General features: G+C 42.0%; 1 protein-coding gene across 1 annotated transcript; it reads left to right on the top strand.

Annotated features, from left to right (window-relative positions):
• On the top strand, window positions 1–25,047 carry LOC103348163 (F-actin-capping protein subunit beta-like). Its single transcript, XM_070075918.1, has 4 exons — window positions 1–50; window positions 23,910–24,066; window positions 24,161–24,349; window positions 24,481–25,047. Exons 1-4 carry the CDS (start codon window positions 1–3, stop codon window positions 25,030–25,032), a joined length of 948 nt encoding a protein of 315 aa, XP_069932019.1. The 3' UTR covers window positions 25,033–25,047.
• The last annotated feature ends 1,006 nt before the right edge of the window (window positions 25,048–26,053 follow it).

Below are 26,053 nucleotides of genomic sequence, written 5' to 3'. Positions count from 1 at the left end.
ATGGAGGCTTGTGGTCATGCTGATGCTTTCGGTCCTGTTGTGATTGTGTTGTAATTATTGCTGTATACTTTCATGTTGGTTGTGCCTTTTACTCTCTTCAGTGAAGACAGAAATGTTTGAAAATGGGCTGTGAATAGATTGTGTGGCACTGTTTTGGCCACACTAGTCCAGGTACTGCGTTCTCCAGCAGCTGTGTAAGAGTCTTGATTTGGTATCTGTTTCCAAATTCCTGTTGCTTACCTACCTGATTGCCTGTGTGACTGCAGAACATTCAGCCTCCACTGCTCCTTTTCCTGGTCCAAAAAGCCTAATTTTGATTTTAGGGAAGTAACTTTTCTCTCATCAATGCAATCATTAATATTCCTTGGTCAAGGGGGTGACCGTACAGCCGAATTTTGGCTGACCAGATATGAGAGCCTTTGTAGATGAATAGCTATTTATTTTCTTTTTGTTTTTAGATTTTATTTATTTCATTTGAAAGGCAGAGCAACACGAGGGAGGGAGAAAGGGAGAAATAGAGAATATTTCATCCCCTGGTTCAACCCCAAATGGCCAGAACAGCCAATGCTGGGTCAGACTGAAGCCAGGAGCCAGGAACTTCATCTGATCTCTCTTGTGGGTGACAGGGATTCAAGTACTTAGGCCATATTCCACTGACTTCCCAGGCATATTAGCAGGGAGCTGGATTGGAAGCACAGCAGCTGGAACTTGAATTGGTACTCTGATATAGAATGCCAGAATAGCAGGCAGTGGCTTAATCTGCTGTACCACAGGTGCTCATTCCATGAATAGCTATTTCAAACAACCTTCTGGGGCTAGGGCTGTGGTGTAGTAGGTTAAGCCTCCGTCTTCTGTGTCACCATCCCATTTGAGTCCTGGCTGTTCCACTTCCAATGCAGCTCCCTGCTAATGGCCTGGGAAAGCAGTGGAAGATGGGCCAAGTGCTTGAGCCCTTGCACCCTCATGAAAGACACAGAGAAACTCCTGGTTCCTGGCTTTGGATAGACCTAATTCAGTCATTGTGGCCATTTGAGGAGTGAATCAGCAAATAGAACACCTTTCTCTCTCTCTCTCTCCCTCTCTATATTTGCATCTCTTCTTAAATAAATAACTAAACCTTTAAAAAAGAAAATCTTCTGTCCCATCATGTTCCTGGACAAGAATGTCTTCCAAGACTCAGAAAACAGTCATCTAAACCTTTGCTTGCTGCACACGTACAAAGTCTCTGGGGTACCATGGTAGAATTGTCCCAGTTAAGTCTTGAGTGATGTATCTTCTGGAGTGGAGCATTTGTCCTTGTTGCTCGTGGTACAATAACCTCCTTCCTAAATTTTGCAGATTCCCCTACTTGAAATCAATCCTCCCATCCCAGAATGGAAGCTAGAAGTGCTAGCTTGCTAAATTCTCACCTCCAATTCTCACCTCCTAATCTCCATTGCAGCTTGCATTGAGCATTTGCATAGAATCTGTCTGAGGTGCCCACTTTCAGGCTTTGAATCAGAGACTAGTTTGGACATGAACCTCAAATCGCATAGAATCTGCTGTGATTAGGGTGACATTAGTCCTGTGCAACAAAAATATGCAACGTCCACTGGTTGTAGTAGTAGCTTTTCCAGTGGCAGCTTCCATTACCTGCGAAGTAAGACACAGTGGATTTAGAATGATTTGCAATGTTTTTAAAAGTTTTAAAATTAATTCAAAAGGAAGGGAAAGAGAGAGAGAAAGAGAGAGAGAGAGAGAGAGTCAGGCTAGCTGGTTCACTACCAGAAGGCCTACAATAGCCAGGACTGGGTCAGGTTGAAGCCAGGATCCAGGAATTCAATCCAGGTCTCCTACATGAGTGGTAGAAACCTAACTACTTGATCCATCACCTGCAGCTTCCCAGAGTGTTCATTCATAGGAAGCAGGAATGGCAAATGGAGCTGAGACTTGAACCCAGGCATTTCATTGTGGGATAAAGGCATCCTATGGCACATTTAATCGCTATTCCAGTACCCAACCCTGTGGTGCTGCTTTCCAAAGCCTCACTGCCTACCTTGATACTGGATTCTCCAGGAGATTCAGCAGGCTATTCAATATACTCTAAGAAAATTCTCTTATCTTTTAAATAATTAAGTTTTTCTCGTAATACAAATAGGAACTTTAACCGATACACATTCTAAGACAAAAGTTCTACTACTTTCCTACTATATACTACTTTCCACTAATGATCAACATTACTCAGACATCCATTCACAGATTTTCAAGTCATCTTTACATGATTTTATATTTGGATAAATTCTTCACATCTAAATAAACATATGTCTAATGATGAAATTTCAAGTTTTATGTTAGATAATGCGAGTGATTAAAACATGGCATGGATTCATTGGAAAAGTATGGGAATATATTACAGTAGAATAAAATAATCCAGAACCCTATAATAATCCTAGCTGAAAGTTTTTCCTTCTGTTTTTTCTATGCATATTTGCAAAGAAAATCTAAACATCTAAACAATTTGTTTCTTTCATCTTTTATGAGATGTCCTAGCCCATTTACCATTCTATTAAACAACCAAATAACCAAACTCATAAGTGAATAGTTTGCATATGGTGATTTTCTAGGGCCATTCTCAGTTTTTTATTGTTATTAATATAATATGTTTCATGTGAATTTCTTAGCATATAGTCCTAAAAGTGATATTATCAAGTAAAAGGATGCACTACTGCCCTGATACATGGTATATTAATTTGCTTTCCAAAGGGCCTATCATGGATGGGAGTACATACTTCACTGTGTGCTACCTAAAAGTACATGTGATGTCACTTTAAAAAATTGCTTAGTTAAAATGGTATTTCAAATTGGTAAACAAGAAAAGACTAAGAAGAACAAATTTATACAATAAATGCAAAATGACTAATCATAGATGAAAACAATTCAACCTCACCAGAAATAAATAAATAAAGCAAGCAAATAAATTAAATATTATTTTGAGGTAAGAATTTCTAGAATAATTTATACTTCTTAACATATCTGCCTGGGAGGAAGTTTGATATTTTACAGATTAATTTAAAGCAGGGCATACCTACTGTGTCAGGTATATTAGGTCCACATCTATGTGCTCTTTTTTTCTCTTCTTCCAATGGCCTTATTGTTAATGTCTTTCTGAATACAGTATTTCCTTTGTAGGTGGGACATGATTTTATGGCAAGTTTTATTTTTTCTTTCCGGTCATATTTGTCTTTGTTGGGAAATGATGTCTGATCCCATTGTCCTTGTCACTGACAGCCCAGCACTTTTCTTTTATTATTCCAAAATCTCTTCCTTTGTTTTCTCTTCATATTTGGACTAGCATTACCAATTTATCTTCTGCATGTTGAATTACTTCTTTCTTTTTCGTTCATTTTAAAGATTTGTTTTATTTATTTATTAAAACACAGATTACAGAGTGAGGGAGAGATACAGAGATCTTTCATCTGCTGGCTCACTCCGCAAATGGCCAGGGAAGGGCTCTGCTGAAGCCAGGAGCCCATAGCTTCATCTGGGTCTCTCAGATGGGTGAAGGAGCCCAAGGATTTGGGCCATTTTCTGCTGCTTTCCCAGGAGCATTAGCAGAGTTGGATTGGAAGCAGAGCAGCCAGGACTCTGCCCATATGGGATGCCAGCTTTCCAGGGAGCAGCTTAACTTCCTATACCACAGCACCGGCCCAAGGATTACTTGTTTCTTAATGTGTTGACATTTTCTCACATCATACTTCTGAGGTTATCAAACTTCATATTTTTAAAAAGTCATTTAATTTTTAAAAGGCAAGAAACAAAGGGGTTCATGTATTTCTTAATTAAAAAATTAACAGATATATAAAAATTATGTATATTTATAGATACCTTGTGATGTTTCAAAATGAGTATGCATCATGTAGTGTCCAATCAGGGTGAATATATCTACCTCCTCAAACATTTAATGTTTTTTGATTGTGACCAGAAAGCCAGAGAGGGATGTAGGGAGTGTGGAGTGGGGAATGGTTGATTAATGGGTACTAAAGGTTAGAAAGAGTAAGAAGCTCTGGGATTCTGTTGTTCAGCTAGGGTGACTATAAATAATGTTAATGTACAGTATATTTCTGTATAAAAAGAAAAAAATGAAGATAGGACTTTGGAAATTTTCACCATAAGAAATTTAAATGTTGTTCTTCAGCTCTCTAGGAGAGGGTCTAGAGTAGCAGGTATTTCAGGTCTAGTTTGGTCTTACTACCAATGTAAAGTGCTTCTGGAGTTTCTCCCAAATGCTTACTTATGTCCAAGTGTAGACCCTAGACTAGCAACATCACCATTCACTTCTTCTTTATGCAAAATTTTATGCCCTACTTCAGACTCACTGAATCAGAAACTGGACTTGGGGCTCAGCAATCTGTGTCTTAGCAAGTTCTCCAGGCATTTCTGGTATACCCTGAAGTCTAGAACCTCCCAATCCTTCTCAAAACTCCATGTGCAGAAGAATCATCTGGGGATTTTGTTAAAAATGTTTTTTTAGTAGCCCAATAGCTGAAAAATGAACTAATTTTTATATCTGTATATTCAGCTTTCTTCTTACTCACATTTTATTCCCTAGCCTTTTTTTTTTAAACTTTTATTTAATGCATATAAATTTCCAAAGTACGACTTATGGATTACAATGGCTTCCCCCCCATACCGTCCCTCCCACCCACAACCCTCCCCTTTCCCACTCCCTCTCCCCTTCCATTCACATCAAGATTCATTTTCGATTATCTTAATATACAGAAGATCAGCTTAGTATACATTAAGTATGGATTTCAACAGTTTGCTCCCACACAGAAACATAAAGTGAAAAATAATAGATGATTTTTTTAAATGATGATGAAATCAGAGCAGACCTATTGTCATGTTTAATCCCAGTGAGAGTCAAGTTGGGAATTGATAATTTCTTTTTTTTTTTTTTTTTTACAGAGGATCAGTTTAGTATGCATTAAGTAAGGATTTCAACAGTTTGCACCCCCATAGAAACACAAAGTGAAATATATTGTTTGAGTACTCGTTATAGCATTAAATCTCAATGTACAGCACATTAAGGATAGAGATCCTACATGAGGAGTAAGTGCACAGTGACTCCTGTTGTTGACTTTACCAATTGACACTCCTGTCTATGGCATCAGTAATCTCCCTATGCTCCAGTCATGAGTTTCCAAGGCTATGGAAGCCCTCTGAGTTCTCCGACTCTTCTCTTGTTTAGACAAGGTCATAGTCAAAGTGGAACCAACCTAAATGCCCATCAACGATAGACTGGATAAAGAAATTATGGGATATGTACTCTTTAGAATACTATACCGCAGTAAGAAACAACGAAATCCAGTCATTTGCAACAAAATGGAGGAATCTGGAACACATCATGCTGAGTGAAATAAGCCAGTCCCAAAGGGACAAATACCATATGTTCTCCCTGATCGGTGACGACTGACTGAACACCAAGAGGGAAACCTGTTGGAGTGAGGTGGACACTATGGGAAATGGTGGCTTGATCAGCATAGCCCTGACTGTTAATGAACAACTAAATACATTATCCCTCTTAGTAGTTTTTTTTATCTGTTCTACTTAATATGACTGGTTTAGATCTGTAATTGATGCACAGTTATTCTTAAGTGTTGAAAATTAACTGAAATGTGATCCCTGTTGAACATGGTGGTGGGAATGGGAGAGGGAAGAGATGTATAATTTGGGACATGCTCAGGCTGACTTGCCCCAAGTGGTGGAATTGGAAGCATACCAGGGGATTCCAATTCAATCCCATCGAGGTGGCATGTACCAATGCCATCTCACTGTTCCAGGTGATCAGTTTCAGTTCACAGTTGGTCATGGTGAAGGGACTGGGAGTCAAAGGGAGCACATAGACAAGTCTAGTACCTGCTAACGCTAACTGATGGAGTAAATAAAGGGGAGAGTGATCCAACATGGGAAGTGAGATACTCAGCAGACTCATAGAATGGCAGATGTCCTAAATAGCACTCTGGCCTCAGAATCAGCCCTAAAGGCATTCGGAGCTGGCTGAAAAGCTCATGAGAGTATTTCAGGCATGGAAAGCCAAGACACTCTGGCAAAAGATCTCTGCGAGTGAGATCCCAGTGGAAAGAACAGGTCATCAAAGAAGGAGGTACCTTTCCCTAGCCTTTTTATTTTATTTTCCATCACTAGTGTTACTTGTTTGTCGCAATCTTTATCTTGTTAATCAACTTCCACTCTGATATTTTATGATATTTTCTATGATCTTAAAAAAAATCATGTGCCCGGTTCATGGACATATGGATGTCAGTGTGTAATTGCTACAAATACCAGTTAGATTAAGGTGTTCTATATTCTTCTTCTTCTTCTTTTTTTTTTTTTTGACAGGCAGAGTGGACAGTGAGAGAGAGAGAGAGAGAGAGAGAGAAAGGTCTTCCTTTTCCATTAGTTCACCCCCAATGGCCACCGCGGCCGGCGTACTGCGGCCAGCGCACCGCGCTGATCCGATGGCAGGAGCCAGGTGCTTCTCCTGGTCTCCCATGGGGTGCAGGGCCCAAGCACTTGGGCCATCCTCCACTGCACTCCCGGGCCATAGCAGAGAGCTGGCCTGGAAGAGGGGCAACGGTGACAGAATCCGGCACCCTGACCGGGACTAGAACCCGTATGCTGGCTCCGCTAGGCGGAGGATTAGCCTATTGAGCCGCGGCGCCGGCCTCTATATTATTCTGATTGTACATATTTACTAATTATTTTCTCTATTTAGAATTAATCAATGAAATAATGGTATTAAGATAGTCTACCATATTTTTTTTTTAAATGTATGCTTTCTGATTTAGCAGTCTAGGTAACAATGCCTGAAGTTATAAAGCTTTGGCAAACTCCTAGATGCCACTATTTGCTGCTGAATTTTTGGCTACATTTTGAGTAGCAAGAACCTAGGAACTTTACTTTCAGCCAAGCAGTGTGATTTCAACAGCATAAGAGGGTCTATATTTTAAGTAACTGAATAATGATAAGCAGACTCATTCTGGAATTTTTGCATGGAAGCTCCTATTACTGGGTATACTACCCACGAAACATGAATTTTTTGTGGAAACATATAAGAATTTTTCTAAATTTCTACAGCCAAGTTTCAAGGATGAGAAACTTATTACAATAAGTGATAAGAATATAATGGATGACATTTGCTGAATATATTTACTGTATGCTTATGATCTCTTTTAATCATCACAAATTCTCTAGGGGGCCAGTATCATCATTTTCCCATTTTACGCTTCTTACCTTAGTTTCTCTGACTGTAACTCAGATTACTTGCCTTGTGCTATCCAGCTAGAAATGGGCAGAGTCTTTAGTTAAACTCAGGCAGGTTAAATTCAAATCCCAGTACTACAGATTTTGTGCTTGTTCTTCTCTAGTATTTTAGTCTGAATACAACTTTAAACACACACATAAACACACACAATTAAACTTCCTTCATATTGGATTACCACAATTAATATAAGAAATCTGAGTAAATGTGGGCTACAAATCAATGGTACCTGGCACAGTGCTTATACTTATTGAATTCATTTCAATCCATTCTACATAGCAGCCTCTGTACTGGCTTCTTTTGTTTAAAAAAGACCTGCACTCATTCATACATTTTACTATTTTCTTTCATAATAACCTTGGAAGACAATACTCAGAGGAAGGAGGCTTATCTTAATGAATAAAGAGAAGATTTTGAAGGGGTTGACCAAAATGGGACCACCTTGTATACTAAAGCTGTATCACCCCATTTTTAAAGGTATAGCACCTTGTTTGGAACATTAGAGTGGCTCAATGAGGGAGAGAAGATGCACTGGTACATTGTAGTGTACATTGTGGTTCTCCCAGTCTCTCTCTCTCTCTCTGTGTGTGTCTCCCTCCCTCCCTCTCTCCCTCTTCCTCTTTCTCCCTTTGTCTCTTTCTGTCAACACATGCAAGGGAATTCTGTTCTCCATAGTAATTACCTTGTAGCTTGAAGCATGCAATTTGATCATTCCTTGGATCAGGAAGTACATTATTATTAGTTAAAAAGTTATCCATATTAAACGGTTGCACACCAGCACTAGCATTATAATCTGCAGCTCTGGTGATCACATATGGAAGGTTACAAGTTGGGTAACTGCCACGGGACATTCCCTCTTTTTATAAACATTTCTCAAGCCCTGTTGTCTGCGAAGCTAAGACATTTGTTTTCAAATATGATGATCTTCAGTATGAAAGGTCCTAGATGGCTAAAGCCTAAATAAATCATCTCCTGAAACTTTTTAAAAATATAAAGTACTTTCTCTTTTTCTCCTCTGAGTCAACTTTACCTCTGCTCCTGCCAGCAGGTAAAAAGACAGGGTAGGTGACAATTCAGATTCAGAAATCTCAAAGCCTTGTGATCCTTTCACTATATCCTCAGACCAGATTTATCTATTATCTTTTTTAATTATTTTTTATTCTTTATTTTTTTGACAGGCAGAGTGGACAGTGAGAGAGAGAGACAGAGAGAAAGGTCTTCCTTTGCCGTTGGTTCACCCTCCAATGGCCGCTGCGGCCAGCATGCTGTGGCCGGCGCACTGCGCTGATCCGATGGCAGGAGCCAGGTGCTTCTCCTGGTCTCCCATGGGGTGCAGGGCCCAAGGACTTGGGCCATCCTCCACTGCACTCCCTGGCCATAGCAGAGAGCTGGCCTGGAAGAGGGGCAACCGGGACAGAATCCGGCGCCCCAACCGGGACTAGAACCCGGTGTGCCGGTGCCGCAAGGTGGAGGATTAGCCTAGTGAGCCGTGGCACCAGCTATCTATTATCTTGATTTTGCTGTTTGTATTAAATTTTTAAGAATTGACTGAGCTAAATTGGATCCTAGTCCTTTATAGAGGCACAAAGCAGGGCAGACAGTTTGTCTAGTAGTTAAGATACCACTTAAGATGCCCTTGTCCTACCTTGGAATTCCTGACTCCCACTCCTGATACCAGCTTCCTGTTAATGCAGTCCCTCAGGGGCATAGTGATGGCTCAAGGAATTGAACACTTCACCCGTGTGGGATACCTGGAATGAGTTCCCATTCCCTGCTTCAGTCCAGCCCAACCCTGACCATTGCAAGCAAGCTATATCTCTCAGATATATAAATGATGAAATTTTGTAAAGAAAAAAAAAAGCATTGTACTTCATCATGAAACTCTTTATGAGAGGTAAAGAAAAGAGAGAGCAGTTTCTGAAGATCCTTCTTGCTCAAGGATCCTTCTTGCTAAAATGACTGATGGGCCTCGGATTGGAGGACACTACAGGTGCTTGGAAGCTAGAGAGAACCTAGGTCCTGCCTGTGCAGTATTTGTCAGAAAAGGGCTTTTGGGAACAGAGTGGAGCTAAGACCTTGGAGCCACGTGAGCAGATAGTTAGGCGTTGGCCACAAACCAAAGAGGAAGTGTACACAGGTGGGCAGTCAAGAATCAGGAGGCTACAGACACCCAAGGGCAAAGTAACATGAGCTCTCTGAAGTCTGACTGGGCAGGCAGCCACTAACTGGGAATGCCAGTGGGAGGGAAAGGCGGGGACAGCCAGGGAACCAGAAACTCATCTGGCCAGCTACTGTGAGTGCTGCCACCAGTAACAAAAGACCTGATAAGAGGACCAAGCCCTTTTTATGATGTAGTGGGAAAGGCATGAGCCGAGGAATCTGACCTGAAGCTGCTCCTTCACTGTGCTCTGTCACCAGGGGTGGGTCTCTATGTCCGGGCTTCTAGCCCAGTGCCCCAGTGCCTGACACAGAGAAAGGAGAAATGAAATGCCACGAGGCCCAGTTTCTCTTGTTCAGACCACGGATTTTTGTCTACCTCATTGGACTGCTGGAAGGATGAAAATGGGCAGGAGAAAGTCACTAGGAAATACCTAACATGCCATGTAACAGGTGCTTCATTCCCCCCCCCCCCCGCCTTTTTTTTTTTTGACAGGCAGAGTTAGACAGTGAGAGAGAGAGAGAGAGACAGAGAGAAAGGACCTCCTTTTCCGTTGGTTCACCCCCCAAGTGTCCGCCACTGCTGGCTGCGCCGATCCGAAGCCGGGAGCCAGGTGCTTCCTCCTGGTCTCCCATGCGGGTGCCATCCTCCACTGCCTTCCCGGACCACAGCAGAGAGCTGGATTGGAAGAGGAGCAACTGGGACAGAACCAGTGCCCCAACCAGGACTAGAACCCGGGGTGCCGGCGCCACAGGCGGAGATTTAGCCTAGTGAGCCGCGGTGCTGGCCAGGTGCTTCACTTTCTCTTTTTCAATAGCCATCTTGCACATTCACTTTCTGCAAGGGCATGAGGCAGGGAAAGTGGAAAAATAAAAGAGAAAGGCTCATTTCAACACAGGCATTGGGCCTTCACCAGAGGCTTGTGTTGTCTTTAAGTGGTAGGTGTCTTTTAGAGGCAGCTTCTCACCGGAAATTCCTGTTTCCTACTTTGAATTAAAACATGTCCTGTTCTGAGAACCCTTGTCAGTTTCTGCCTGAGACCCCTGGACCTTATTCCCATTGTCAATGAAGTTTTTATTAGGAGAAGGTGTAGCTATGTGTGATCACAGGTGCGGAGAGAGGAGAGTGATCAGAAGCTGGGTGTTCTTGTAAGTACCGCGTGCTAACCGATTGTGCCACTGGAGCCGCAGAAGCTGTGTTTTCAAAGCAAGCGCACCGTTGTGTTATGTGGGATGGGTAGTCAAGGATGGGAGGTGTTTGATGAAGATGAAGGGAGCTTTCCATTCTGCGGAGTTTTCCTAATCTGTCAGCCCCTTGGTTATAGTCCTCAGTGTTTCCATACCCTTCCTTCCCACATCCGTGCCCTAGGGATAAGATCCAAGGTCCTTTACGAGACAGAGAAACTTTTAAGATCTAAATTGAGCAACCTGTGTGTCCTCAATGGTCACTTCTCCACCCCTCACATGCTAGCCCAGAGTATGCCATGTTCTCCGCACATCACTGTGAATGATGCATACTTTATCAGCAGTGTTTTTCTCCTTCTACCCATTTACCATCAAATTCCACCTTACACTTCACATCTGAGCTTGGAAGTCACTTCTAACAGGAAGTCTTCTGTGACCTCCTATGTCTGCCCCAAATGCTCTGTTCCCCATGGGCTTCTGTATTACCCCATACTTATTTCTAAATATGCAGAAAATCACACTGTGCAAAACAGAATAACTACATGTATTCTAACTTTCTTTCCCATGCTGTGTATTTTTAAGCGGAAAGGACTGTCCAGTCAACTGTGTATCCCAAGCACCTAAAAGCTAATAGATATTCAATGAATATTTGTTGAATAAGTGAAAGAATGAACTGACCTTGAAGAAAGAATTCCCTAGCAGTAGCAAAAATAATCCAAAGCAATTTTGGTGATAAGAAAGCAATAAGGCACATACTGGAGCATCAATAAAACCCTGAACAAAAATAATTTAAAGTTGTGCTGAATGACAAAGAAAACCTTTATAAATAATGTTGCATGATTGTAGACTCAAACTTCTAAACACCTGTGCATATATGAACTTTGACATCATTTTATGGTACAATGTTTTCAGATTCAGCTCTCATAAGATTATTTTCCCCCCTGTAAACTTGATTCTGAGATTTGAAATGATGTCAACAATAGTAATATAGTTCCTTTGAAACAGAGTCAACAGAAATAAATTTCATTTTTCCATATCAGGGGATATATCACACATAAAGCAATAAAATGAAGAGATGAGTCCCAGCTGGGATGGACCAATGAAAGCAGTGACCATGGAGGGTGTCAGCAATTTCAATCAAAGTCCAAGGGACTCTGGCAAGCTCAGATATTCTCTGGATTCGGTTCAGTGGCCAATCCTTTTATTCTGTACAGCAAATGGAGAGAGCTTCCTACCACAAGGTACTGGTCAAGTCACTCCATTGTTTTTAGCCTTTCAATGATTAGCTTCTCATTCTATAGGAGGAAGCCTACCTACCATGGCTTACCATCCTCTTTATGAGCTATCTGCTGCCACCCCCCACATCCTCATCTTGGATCTTGTCCTCACCATTGCCTGTCATGTTTCCTGTAATTTCTTGCCCTATGACTATGAGAAGCACCTCTAGAATGTGAGCAAAGGCAGAGTTATAGGAAAGGGAACGCTAACATGGAACTTATGCTATAAAGCATTTTGCTAGAATTAGCTCATTAATCCTGCCAACAGCTCCACAAGTAGATGCTATTTTAATTTGCTTCTTATAGACCAAGAAATCAAGACACAGAGAGTCTAAGGAGATAACCTGGGGTTCCGTTTCTTTCATGGTTTAAAGCTCAGTGTAACGCCGAACTCTACCCTGCATTGCCTTTAAGAAGCATCAGTTTTGGTGGAAGCATTTGAAGCCCAAGGTAACATAAAAGAAATGTGTGTACTTATCCTTGCTTGGATGGAAGTCTCTGCTCATGGCATGTTAAGGGAGGAAAAATGTCCTGAAATTCAGGAAATAATTTTCTAGGGTAACTAAACATAGTGAGTCCCTTTTTGGGAAAAGGACAAGGTTCTGTTGATAAGTATTTCTCCTGTAACATAATAAGCCATAGTTTCTGCAAGTGTTCAAGAGTACTTCAGGGGCTGGTTCTGTGGCGTAGCAGGCAAAGCTGCCACCTACAGTGCCAGCATCCCATATGGGCACCAGTTCGAATCCCAGCTGCTCCATTTCTGATCCAGCTCTCTTGCTATGGCATGGGAAATCAGTGGAAGATGGCCCAAATCCTTGGGTCCCTGCACCCACGTGGGAGACCTGGAGGAAGCTCCTGGCTCCTGGCTTCAGATCGGCGCAGCTCCAGCCATTGCAGCCACTTGGGGAGTGAATCTGCGGATGGAAGAACTTCTCTCTCTACCTCTGCCTCTGCCTCTCTGTATCTCTGCCTTTCAAATAAACAAATCTTTTTTTTTTTTTTTTAAGAGCACTTCGGTGACTGGAAAATGGAGTTAAAAGGTATGCTTATTTTGTTGCAAAATCTTTGAAATTCATGAGTTTTTCCACAATATGTACCTTTTCATGAACTTTTTGAAGACCCCGATATGCATGAATTTCAAAATGTTTTTTGCACAGAGATAATCTTATCTTTAAATTCCATTTCCCATGAACTTTTTAAAAGATCCTTGTTGCACTGAATTTTATTATCAGAACACTGACATTTACCATACATGTAAGTTTAAAGTTATTTATTTATTTGAGAGAGAGAGAGAGACAGACAGAGAGAGAGAGAGAGAGAGAGAAAGAGGGAGAGCTTACTCGCATTGCTGGTTTACTCCCCAGATGCCCACAATGACCCCTGACTGTGCCAAAGCCAGAAGCTGAGAACTTAATCCAGGTCTGCCAGGCAAGTAGCAAGGATTCAACTACTTGAGACATTCTTACTGCCTCCCAGGATCTGTATAAGCAGGATGCTGGAATCAGAAGCCTAAGCCAGGAGATGAACCCAGGCTCTCTGATGTGGTATATAGACATCTTGACTGGTCTTAAAAGCTAGGCAAAATGGCTGCTCCTAATACCTATAAAGTTAAACAGTTCACAAGGGTCATGGGAAACAAGAGACAGAGAGAATGGGTTTGAAAATAAAGTAATTGTGAGGGTAGCGCTCTGGCGTAGCGAGTGGGTAGAGCCACCCTCTGCAGGGCTTGCATCCCATATGGATGCCAGTTCGAGTCCCGGCTATTCCACTTCTGATCCAGCTCTCTGCTGTGGCCTGGGAAGGCAGTAGAAGATGGCCCAAGTGCTTGGGCCCCTGAACCCATGTGGGAGACCCAGAGGAAGCTCCTGGCTCCTGGCTTCAGATCGGCACAGCTCTGGCTGTTGCAGCCAATTGGGGAGTGAACCAGCAGATGAAAGACCTCCCGGACAGGGCGCCAAATTCTGTCCCGGCTGCTCCTCTTCCTGTCCAGCTCTCTGCTGTGGCCTGGGAGTGCAGTGGAGGATGGCCCAAGTCCTTGGGCCCTGCACCCATATGGGAGACCAGGAGAAGCACCTGGCTCCTGGCTTCAGATCAGCGCAGTGCACTGGCCGCAGCAGCCATTGGTGGTGAACCAATGGAAAAGGAAGACCTTTATCTCTGTCTCTCTCTCACTGTCCACTCTGCCTGTCAAAATAAATAAATAAATAATTAAAAAAAGGAAAATTTCCTGAAATATTTCATTTTGCAAAATCAAGCATAGGTATGTGAGAATATGATGAGTGGTTTTGAATAATAATGTTGACAGCTGTGTCATTGTTCATGTGATGTGGATGCACTAAGAACCCAGGGTTTTGTTACCAGGGAGGCTGATGATCTAAATTTTCTGAGACAACATACATGACACTGGCACATTTCCCATTGTAAACATTTGAAGACGTAAATCTCCAAGATATTCCATTGTGGTATATTTAGTTGAGCTTCTAAACATCAAGAGAGCAAATTTGCATGGGAAATAAAAGATTCTAAAAGTAAGCATTCTGCTACTTTTCATCTCATGCAGTGTGCTTTCCCACAGAGTAATATCCTTTTTATTACTGAGGGAAGCACTGATGTTCAGGCTGTCATTGCCATATCCACTTGCAATTTCTTTCCTTATCACTCCAGGAATGAGATGAATGATGAGAGATGCTCAGGATCTACATTTCCTAAATGTGTTAACACTGTGCAATTCAAATGGAACTCTGGTTCAATTTAGTCAAAAGCACTATTTGTTGAAAACTATTTACAAGACACAGTAATAGTCACTGCCAATAGCTGGAGTCGCTGATTGGTTACTGGTATTCAACCTATTCTTTTGGAGTGCATCAAAAATAGAAAGTGTGCACTTATACATGCAGGTTGAGTTTGCAAGTGGAGCTTGGATAGAAGTGTTCATGTGCATGGATTCACTCGATGTGTGATTTGGGTAAATGTCTATTGTATAGCACTTATATGCCTTTCTCTAAGTACAAGCTCTGTGTAATTCAGTGGTCATTCAACCTGTAATTACAGAGTGCAAGGGATTCCACGTAGAACAACAGAGATTCATTCTCTGCCTCAAGAATAGCCTTTCCCGAGGGGAGACAATAAGATAAACAACGGGTCAATGGCCGCAGTAGAGCTCTGGTCAAAGCTGCATTTCACTCAGTTTCTAGTGCTAGATATTTTTCTCCTCTAAATTCTCTTTCTCTTTGTCCACGCAGCTCTGCAGCAGGAGGTTAGTTTGGAAGTGCTATGAAGTGAGATCTCTTCCCCTTTGGTTTCATGTGCTTGTTGAGTATGCGCAGCAGACTGAGAGGGGAAACACAGTGAGGTTGGGGTATTTATCCCTAACTTCTTCCCTGACAGGTTGGTGTAGGCTGGCTGAACCTCTCTTGGGCAAATTTTGCATTTCTTTTTATGTAATCTTCTTTGCACTCTTTCCAAATCCCAAGGTCTACTCACTCCATCAGTGCCTCTAGGGACCAATTGCTATTAGGCCTGGGATTCTGCAGTATTCTTTGTGGTTTCCCTCACCTCCTCATACTTATAAGTGATACTTTTATTAATATGCCCTTAAGTGTCTCCCTGTATGTGTACCATCTGTGTCCTGACAGCCAGAGTAAGCAGTGAAATGGAACCTTTTGCTGTCCTATCTGTATCTCCTATCCATATTACTTGGGATGGTCTCCTCTAACCCTGTGGATTTCAATGATTTTTAAAACCTCTACCCACTGTGTCAAGAGTGTTAATATCTTTATTAAATAAGTATAGCTATGCTGCAAATCAGCCTCTATACTACAAAGGCTCAACTCAGCAGTAAATAAATTGCAAAATACAGCAATTCCAGAAATATTTTGAGTAATGGTAACCTTGGGAAAAGGAACATACAGCTTCACAATGTGATTAATTTAAATAATAACAATCTTTTGGATTTTTAATTTCAGGGCTGTTTGTTGAATATGTGAACCTGTGCAGTGTCTGATATTGGGTAAGTATTCCATACAAATGAGTAAAATGGAATTACAGAAATTTGTCTAGAAGCTAGACTTTAAACTCCACAAGAGAAGAGCTTGGGTTCTTTTAAATTAATTTATTTATTTGAGAGGTTGAATTATAAACAGAGAGAGGGAGAAATGGGGGGGGGGGGTGTCCTCCATCCCATCCACTGGTTCACTCCCCAATGGCTGTAACAGCCGGAACCGGGCTGATCTGAAGTCAGAAGCCGGGAGCTTCATCTGGGTCTCCCAGGAGGGTACAGGGGCCCAAGCATGTGGGTCATTTTCCACTGCTTTCCCAGGCTATAGCAGAGAGCTGGATTGGAAGAGGAGCAGCCGGAACATGAACCAGCACCCATATGGTATGCCGATGCCACAGGTAGAGGCTTATCCTATATACCACAGCGCTGGGCCCAAGCTTGCATCTTATTGATCTCTATTCCCAACTCTGCCTAGCCCAGTGCCTTTTGAAATATGTGTTCAAGTAATGATAACTGAATAGGGAATAAATATGCAGAGATCCAAGTGTTGAAAGCATTGTCCACTGAGAATGAAGAAGAAAATAGACTCATACGAACAATGAACAAAAATTGGGTAGCAGGAAAATAAGTGACTCCCAGGAAAGTCAGACACAGCCCTCAGTTCACATCTGTATTTTACCATTCAGAAGCTTGTACCCTTGAACAGAAGGCCCAATCACCCTAGTCCTCCGTTCCTTATTTGCATAGTAATAACAATTATCAAAAACTGTCTCCATTAAGATTAAATATGATAATTTGTATCAAAGAGTGTTTTCAGAATATCTACATAATCAATATATTTTACTTCGAGTATTATTTTTATGAGAATCTTCATGAGGGTATGAACCTTAATTAAAGTGATGTTTGTGGCCGGCGCCACAGCTCAATAGGCTAATCCTCCACCTTGTGGCGCCAGCACACCGGGTTCTAGTCCCGGTCGGGGCGCCGGATTCTGTCCCGGTTGCCCCTCTTCCAGGCCAGCTCTCTGCTGTGGGCCGGGAGTGCAGTGGAGGATGGCCCAAGTGCTTGGTCCCTGCACCCGCATGGGAGACCAGGAGAAGCACCTGGTTCCTGGCTTCAGATCAGCGCGGTGCGCCGGCTGCAGCGCGCCAGCCGCAGCAGCCATTGGAGGGTGAACCAACAGAAAAGGAAGACCTTTCTCTCTGTCTCTCTCTCTCTCACTGTCCACCCTGCCTGTCAAAAAAAGAAAAAAAATAAAGTGATGTTTGTGTGGATGGCATTTTGCCTCCTATATGATAGAGACAAAAAAGTGTAGTAAAAATTTTGGAAAGTCAAAATGAAAAATTGTTGAATATAATATTTGTCAACATAATTTGAGAAGTTCTTAAAATGCATCTAAATTCAATAATAAAATCAAGATGTTGTTCTTACATCAGAGTCATTTAATTTGCATATTACCATTCAACTGAATGTTATTTTTCCATCTAAGAACACTTTTCATAGCACAAAAGATTTCTTTCTTTTTCTTTTTTTTTTTTTTTAATTTATTTGACAGGTAGAGCTATAGACAGTGAGAGAGAGAGAAACAGAGAGAAAGGTCTTCCTTCTGTTGGTTCACTCCTCAAATGGCTGCTACAGCCAAGGCTGCACCAATCCGAAGCCAGGAGCCAGGTGCTTCTTCCTGGTCTCCCACATGGGTCCAGGGAATCAAGCACTTGGGCCATCCTCCACTGCCTTCCCGGGCCACAGCAGAGAGCCAGACTGGATGAGGAGCAACTGGGACTAGAACCCGGTGCCCATTTGGAATGCTGGTGCCGCAGGGGGAGGATTAACCAAGTAAGCCACGCTGCTGGCCCCCAGCACAAAAAATTTCTTAGATTTTGCTAGAATTCTAGGCTTGGAATTGGATAGGGAAAATTTATTGATTTTTCCCAATTTTCTAGGCTAGTTTTTGAATAACTGTCACAAATTAAAAGCTTAAACAAACATGGAGTACAATGTCAAAGACTAGTCAATTCTATTGGTGTCAATGTTCAGACCAGTGAGTACATTCCCATATTTACTTCTGGGGTCTCAGAGGAAAGGAAACAATTTCTCCAACTTAAAGTTTTGCCTGGGGATGTGGTGGAATGGGACAAATGTATGGGCTCCAGTGCTTAACAGATGAGCTCAAATCCTGCCTTGGCCAGCTATTCATTGTGTGGGTCTCTCAAAAAGCTGTTCCTTCATCTTCAACAAGGGAATGATGTTAGCTACTTTATAGACATGTTGCCAGAACTTTCCTGCGATCTATGCCAAGTACTCATAACACTCGGTACACATGTCACAAAAATGTCTTGAGAATTAATATAAAGTTTTGAACCTTGAGATGCATCGAACTGCATCCACTATATTGTGGGTTTGATGGAAGAGACATGTTTTTGTATACCCAGACCCAAATCCAAGTACAGTAAATGAGTGTAAGATATTACAAAGTAAACATGAAATAAGAATGTAATGTAATAAAGATGAGTATCCTATCATCTTACATGTTCTGTGTTTGCAACCATCCCCTTTTCTGGTTCATGTTATTTGGCATGCAATGACATTTGAAAAGGAACTGAGTCACAGGAATCCCCCAATAGCTTGCTAACACATCTGTGGATTCAAGAAGGCATTGTGCCAAAGGGATAACCTTGGAAAAACTCATTCTGCCTATTTTTAAAAGACTTTCTATCAAATCCCAATGGAGTCTCTTTAAAATATGAGACTGTGAGAAAGTCTTTAGCATGGATATAGTCAGCAAGACAGCTGGTCTTCTTGGCCCCATTTCTCTGGGTCTACACCCTAATATCAACTTTCTATTTTAATGCTGTGGTGATGAATAAGTAGATCCCAAAGAAAAGAAAGTAGAGCATTTACTTATTTATAATTCTTATACTCTGGGAATATAACCAATTGTTGTTGGACCTGATCCCTACAAGGAACAAACCTCTTGTGGCACAGAAGGGTAAAGATGAGACCTAGACACCAAACACTATTTTCTCACAATCATCCTCGTGAATTCTATCCATGCCAATCTCACACATTTTTCTCTTTCCAATTAAATATGTATGGGTTCTCAGTGCTTGATAGCTTTATCAGGAAGCAGTTATTTATTAACTCTGAGTATTAATTTCTTTATCTGGAAATGATTATCCCACTTCAGGATTATTTGGAACAGGAGTTGCAAATGGAGATTTTAGGAGAAATTTCTGAAAATTGGCTAGCACTCAGAAAGTGTTAATTCTTCTACAAAGCCTTTTAATATGCCAACTAGATATCTAACCCATGAGCATGGAACTGCCTTTTCTATCCAACAATTCTAACTTACTTCTTTGGAACATGGTTTGTCCTCAGTCACCCTCTCCTTCTAGGAAATGATCTTTCTCAAACACTTCCTGGTCTAAGAGTGAACAAACAAATCCAAAATGATCTCTCTTACTGCCTGATTTAGGTTGATTGTTCTGGGAATGAACCCATTATTTAAACTGGCCAAAATAAGAGATCTTCTCCCTGGCTTTTTAATTTGAGAAAAGAGCATGGATCACTCATTTTCTGATGATGACCCTGAATGACTGAAGATAAAGTTGCCAGGTTCAATGTTTCCTGCTGATGGGAAAGTATTTCCTAAGAAAATGCAGCCAAGATGCAGACGGAAGACATCTAGTATGTTCTGGAGAAAGTGGAGTTTCTATTCCCAATTTGACCCTGAGCTGTATTTGTTCTCTTTGTGGTTATAAGTCTTCCAATACATGTCTATTTATTTTAGCTTACCTAGTTTCTTGTTGGCTTGCTGCCATTTTCAATTACAAATAAACTTGACTTAGGAAATCCATTTAAAAAGTCAAGACTATAAACTCTCCAGGCCATTGGGAAGTTCCAGAGTCTGCCCAGGTAATCCCAAAGTTGGCTCTGAATAAGGAGTGAATACTGTCCTTACCTACCTCTAAGCAGAGCTAAATGGGAAGGTATTGAAGTCAGGGATTGTGGGGAGCAACTGGGAGCAACTCGGACTAGACTAAGTTACTGGAATTAAGACTTATTCTATGCATCTGCTCTCCCACAATATGGCGCTGGGAGAGGAGGAAACAGCTTCTACTCAGCTGCCTCCAGTTCAACCAATAAACTGTAGGACCTGCTCCTGATTGGAGGAGAGCAGCGTACTCGGCGTGTGGGTAGCAGAGTTGGGATTGGCGGAAGAGGACTATAAAGGAGGAGAGAGACAACATGCACCAGGAACATCTATCTGAAGGAACACCTGTGCAGCCCCCGAGAGAGCCGGCTGGTGGTGTGCCGCTCCCCCGCGGAAGTGGGGAAAGTGGCAGGGGGAACCGCCCTTCCACGGAGGTGGAAGGGACAGTAGCCAACCCGGGAAGAACCAGCAGCAAACCCGGGGAGGGCCGAGCAGACAAAAGAACAACGCAGGGTCCTGTGTCGTTCCTCCATGAAGATGGGGAGTGACAAGGGATAAAGAAAATGTTGGGAGTTAGAGACTACATAGATGAGATTGTCATATAGTAAGCCGTATTAGCTAGTCATATAGTATTCCACAAAAGTAATAACACATACATACACCAAGGAGACCAAAGCCAGATCCTGAAACTCAAGAAAATCACATGGAGCATGAAATCTATGAAAAGTTCAGATGCAGCATCTATTATATAGATGCTGCTGTTTAGGTCCCAGTATACTGAGGCTCAGAGAGGATAACTATGACCCCACTTGCTGAAGGGAAGGGTAGTGTTAAATGAGTGACTAGGTATAGATATAGTAATTTGCCACCTAAGAAAATGAGTTCAATAAAAAATATTTAATTTACAGTGTTTTAATTCTTCATTTGTATCATCTTTTGGTCCAATATAGGTACTTCTTCCAGTTTATGGGTGAAGCGCCTACCCCTTCAACCCCAAAAAAATGTCTAACAAAAACTTATATTCCAACTTTTAGAACAGAAGGCATATAAAAGTCCAAGTTTATAAGATCATTGTTTCAAAAAAATTTTAATACGATTTATTCATTCATTCATTCATTTGAAAGATAGAACTACAGACATAGAGAGAGAGAGACAGAGAGAAAATTCTTCTATCTGCTGGCTCACTCCCCAGATGTCCAAAGCAGCCAGGGCTGGGCTAATTTGAAGCCAGGAGACAAAAGCTTCTCTGGGTCTCCCATGTGGGTGCAGGCCCATACACTTAGGCCCATGCACTTCTACTGCTTCCCCAGGCCATAGCAGAGAGCTGGATCAGAAGAGGAGCATCCAGGACTTGAAATAGTGCCCATATGGAGTGCCAGTGTCACAGGTGGTGACTTTACCTGCACACCACAATGCCACTGTACGTTTCAATTCTGAAGGATTCTTTATTTGAGTGGAAGAAAGACAGAAAGATGCACATAGACAGGGATCTTTTATCTGCTGGTTCACTTCCCAAAATGCCTGCAATGTCCAGGACTGGGAACTCAATCTAGTTCCAGCTGGGAACTCAATCTAGGTCTCCCATATGGGTAATGGGAATCCAATTACTTAAGCCATAACCACTGCCTCCAGGGCCTACATTGATGAGAAGTTGGACACTGAAGCCAGAGTGGACAATTGAACCCAGGCAGAGTTAGACAGTGAGAGAGAGAGAGACAGAGAGAAAGGTCTTCCTTTTGCTGTTGATTCACCGCCACAATGGCCGCTATGGCCAGTGTGCTGCAGCTGGCGCGCTGCGCCGATCCAAAGCCAGGAGCCAGGTGCTTCTCCTGGTCTCCCATGCGGGTGCAGGGCCCAAGGACCTGGGCCATCCTCCACTGCACTCCCAGACTACAGCAGAGAGCTGGACTGGAAGAGGAGCTACCGGGACTAGAACCCAGTGTGCTGGCACCACAGGCAGAGGATTAGCCTAGTGAGTCACGGCGCCCGCGGGATGCAAGTATCTCGACCAGTATATTAACTGCTGGCTAAACTTCTGCCCCAGGATTCTTTGTTCTATAAAAGAGTAAGATAAATTTTTAATCTAAGTGTAACTTACTTGCAGTATAGCTGAATGTAAGGGAATTTGTACGTAATATTTCAGAACACATCTCTTAAATGAAGGACAGACCAACAACCAATAAATGTATTTAATCTTCTACAGGTTAGTTTGCTGTACATGATGCATAAAAGAGTTTAAAGGTTAGGAATAAACCAATATTATTCCAGTGAGTCATGTTTACCATTTATCAGTCCTAGGGTGTTCTCTAGATGTTTATTTTTTCCTATCTATAATCAAGATGAAAAGGTTATAGGTTCTTAAAGGGGTCTTTAGAACCCAGCATCCAAGGTCATAAATTCTCTAAATCCACAGCAAGGATATTGTAAGGAGATAATAACCACCCTCTGTTCGATAAATAGAGTCTTTTAGACTTAATAGCATTTTTCCATTTATTATTTGATATGAACCTTATTGCAGCCTTTGAAGCAAGTATTTTTTACAGCCTTTTAAGGATTGATAAAATTGAGGTTATACATTAAATGACTTGCCCAAGGCTGTACATGGTGTTAGTTCACAGAACAGCCAGAATACATAGCCCATTCTTGTGACTATTTTGCTTTCCAGTACAATACAGCTGCATCGCAGCAAAACACCTTGTCTGTCCTTGATTGAGCTGTCTGAGATAGATTAGAAATGACAGTAACAAATTCCCTTTAAGGCAGCTTCCTGTTTTCCAAGCATGATACTGCATAATGCCTGTGGTTGAGCTTCTTGAAAATTGTTCTGAAATCAAAGCCCAAAATGCATTCAGGCAGTTTTTCAATTACTTGGCACCAAACTTTTCTTGAATCTGATCCCACTGTCAGATAACTGACAGACATGCCCCAATTCCTATCTAGTAAATTAACCAACTATATTTTTTTCTGAATTAACTGATTTCACAAAATATGTTTATAACCAGCTGAAGTATATGCTAAGTAAAACTTTTGTGTTTGTTAATTTTTCAAGAATAAGTTGGAGAAGAATTTCTAAGAATTGAATCTTTACTTAAACACTTGGATATTTTATTACATATTTCAGAAGTTGTCATTATAATTATATATTTTATGAACTCGAGAAATATACTGTAATTCTATTTTATAGAGGTATGTTTGTTTTATTGAGTGAATCCCAGGCTAGAAGTACCTTAAAGACTAAGAATAATAAGATAGTACAACACTTGTGTTGTTTCAATTATGAATACATTTGGGAAAGAACAAGTATAAACAAATACTGTCAGAAATAAAACAGCATCTCTTGGTTAATCAACAATATTATTAAATGTTATAATGTTAATTATTATTTCAAGCAGAAAAAATTGGGATGTCGAAAATTTTGATTAACTTAATTGCTTAATGATTAATTAGGAAAAATGAATTCTCTCTCTCTCTCTTTTTTTTTTTTTTTTTGACAGGCAGAGTTAGACAGTAGACAGTGAGAGAGACAGAGTGAAAGGTCTTCCTACCATTGGTTCACCCCCAAAATGGCTGCTGCGGCAGGTGCGCTGCGCTGATCCGAAGCCAGGAGCCAGGTGCTTCCTCCTGGTCTCCCATGTGCAGGGCCCAAGTACCAAGTGGGCCATCCTCCATTGCCTTCCCGGGCCACAGCAGAGAGCTGGACTGGAAGAGGAGCAACTGGGACAGAATCCGGTGCCCCAGCCAGGACTAGAACTCAGAGTTTTGGCGCCGCAGGCGGAGGATTAGCCTAGTGAGCTGCGGCGCTGGCCAAGAAAAATGAATTTTTTATCAACCAGTACCATCATATCACTCTTCTTTACCAACTGGGAAGTTGTAATTATGTATTTTTTTTAACTGCGTCCCAGTTTCTTTTTATTTGATTTTTTTGTTCTTTTTTTCCTTTTTTTAAGTATGGAGGCTCAAGTATAAGATGTAGATATTTTTTGTTAAGCTTTACAAACAAACAAACAAACAAACAAACAAAAACAAAAAACTCCTTTTGCATTCCGTAAAAATTGACAGAAAAGCACTTGGCCAGAGGAGCAGCCCCCGCCCCCACCCCGCGGCCTCCGAGGGACAGGGGCAAGCCTGCACAGGACGGCTGAGCCACCTCTCCTTCCGCCCAGGGCTGGCCCCTGTCCGCAGACCTCCGCCCCAAGCAACTCCCAAACGCACTGGAGTCGCACCTCCAGGTTTCCTTCTGTCTCTCACACACCACAGTTATTTCATAAAATTTTTTTGTTTTACATTTTTAACACCAATGTAACAAAAAGGGGGAGGGGAGGGAAGGGGCTGACGGACAGCGTCTTTATGCCTATGGGGTGGGGGGCGGGGCGGGGCGGACCGGGCCCTCGCGGGCTCTATGCAGACACCTGAGTTCCGACAGCGGAACGGTGGGAAGCAGGCCTCGGAGCCGGAGCAGGGCGGTGACTGGGCTTTATGCGGGGAGATGGCGCTGTGCGGTAGAGGATGTGGGTTGTTAGGGGCCTGTCAGGGAGGGAAGGGCCAGGGCCAGGGAGCAGAAAACGAGTTTTCTAGGAAAAGAACCTAAAGAGTGTGCGGCGTGTCCGGCTACCGCGGAGCAGGGACTTAGCTCTGCTGCTTTCTCTTCAAAGCCTCCACCAGGTCCTTCTTAAGCGCTTATTGTTTAGAAGCCAACAAAGCCTTTCACCAGTACCGAGACCTGTATTTTGAAGGTGGTGTCTCATCTGTCTACCTCTGGGATCTGGATCATGGCTTTGCGGGAGTGATCCTCATAAAGAAGGCTGGAGGTGGATCAAAGAAGATCAAAGGCTGCTGGGAGTCCATCCACGTGGTGGAAGTGCAGGAGAAGTCCAGTGGCCGCACCGCCCACTACAAGATGACTTGCACGGTGATGCTGTGGCTGCAGACCAACAAATCCGGCTCCGGTACCATGAACCTCGGAGGCAGCCTTACCAGACAGATGGAGAAAGATGAGACTGTGAGTGACTGCTCCCCACACATAGCCAACATCGGGCGCCTGGTAGAGGACATGGAAAATAAAATCCGAAGTATGCTGAATGAGATCTACTTTGGGAAAACGAAGGACATCGTCAACGGGCTTAGGTCTGTGCAGACTTTTGCAGACAAATCTAAAAAGAAGCGCTTAAGAACGACCTGGTAATTATGTATTAAATCATAGTTTGTACTAGGGAATGAAAATTATTAATACTTAACACCTTCTTGTTACACTAATATACATGTTTATAGCCATAAACATAACAATAATCAATGGAAGCTCCAGTCACTTCATAATGGAGCAATTTCAAGGGAGCAAAATATTCAGCAGTTATCATCTATTTTGCATATTTATAACAAACTAATCATGTTGATGTTAATGATGTCCAGATTCCTTTAGTGGGTATATTCCATCTCTAGCTAACTTGAATCTGTAAAAATATATGGGTGGTCTGAATAATCTTTCTAACATTTTTCCATTTCTTTAAATGTTAGAGCGACACACAGAGACAGACAGAGTCAGACAGAGGGAGATCTTCCATCTGGTGCTTCACTTCCTGGATAATTGAAACAACCTGGATTGGACAGGCCAAGGGCTGGAGCCCAGGATTCCATCCAGATCTCCGTGTGGTGCCCGGGACTCTGGCATTCTTAACTGGTGCCTCCCAGGGTGTGCATTAGTAGCAAGTTGCATCAGAAATCGAGGAGCCAGGACTCTAACCATCCACTCCAATATAGGATGTGGATATTCTTAGTGGGATCATAACTTTTGTTCCACAACACCTACTCCTGTTTGAATAATCTTTTTGCTATAATTGTGTTCATCTTAAAATCAATACCTGTAAGGTTATTTGCTGAGGACTTTTTCTTCAAATTATATGCTTAACACAGTTGATTTATTATTTCATTTTATTTATAGGCCCAGTCTTACAGTAAGTATTTCATGCTTCAAAAAATCCCCTTGAAATGACTGCTTGTTTTAATTTACTGTGTTGCAATATCAATTCATACAAATGCCACAATTAATTACTTCTTATTTCATCTTGCAGTTGGGATGCCTGAGCCTTTCACATATTCTATCAAATACTCTATGTCGCAATGTTAATCAATGAAGCACTATACCTGTGCATGCTGGGTGTATGTAGCTATAAAGAGTGCTTCACAGACATCCGGCCCATCTTCATGGC

This window comes from Oryctolagus cuniculus, chromosome 6 (genome assembly GCF_964237555.1).
Source record: "Oryctolagus cuniculus chromosome 6, mOryCun1.1, whole genome shotgun sequence".
NCBI lineage: Eukaryota > Metazoa > Chordata > Mammalia > Lagomorpha > Leporidae > Oryctolagus > Oryctolagus cuniculus.
This window is presented reverse-complemented; position numbering and strand designations above follow the sequence as displayed.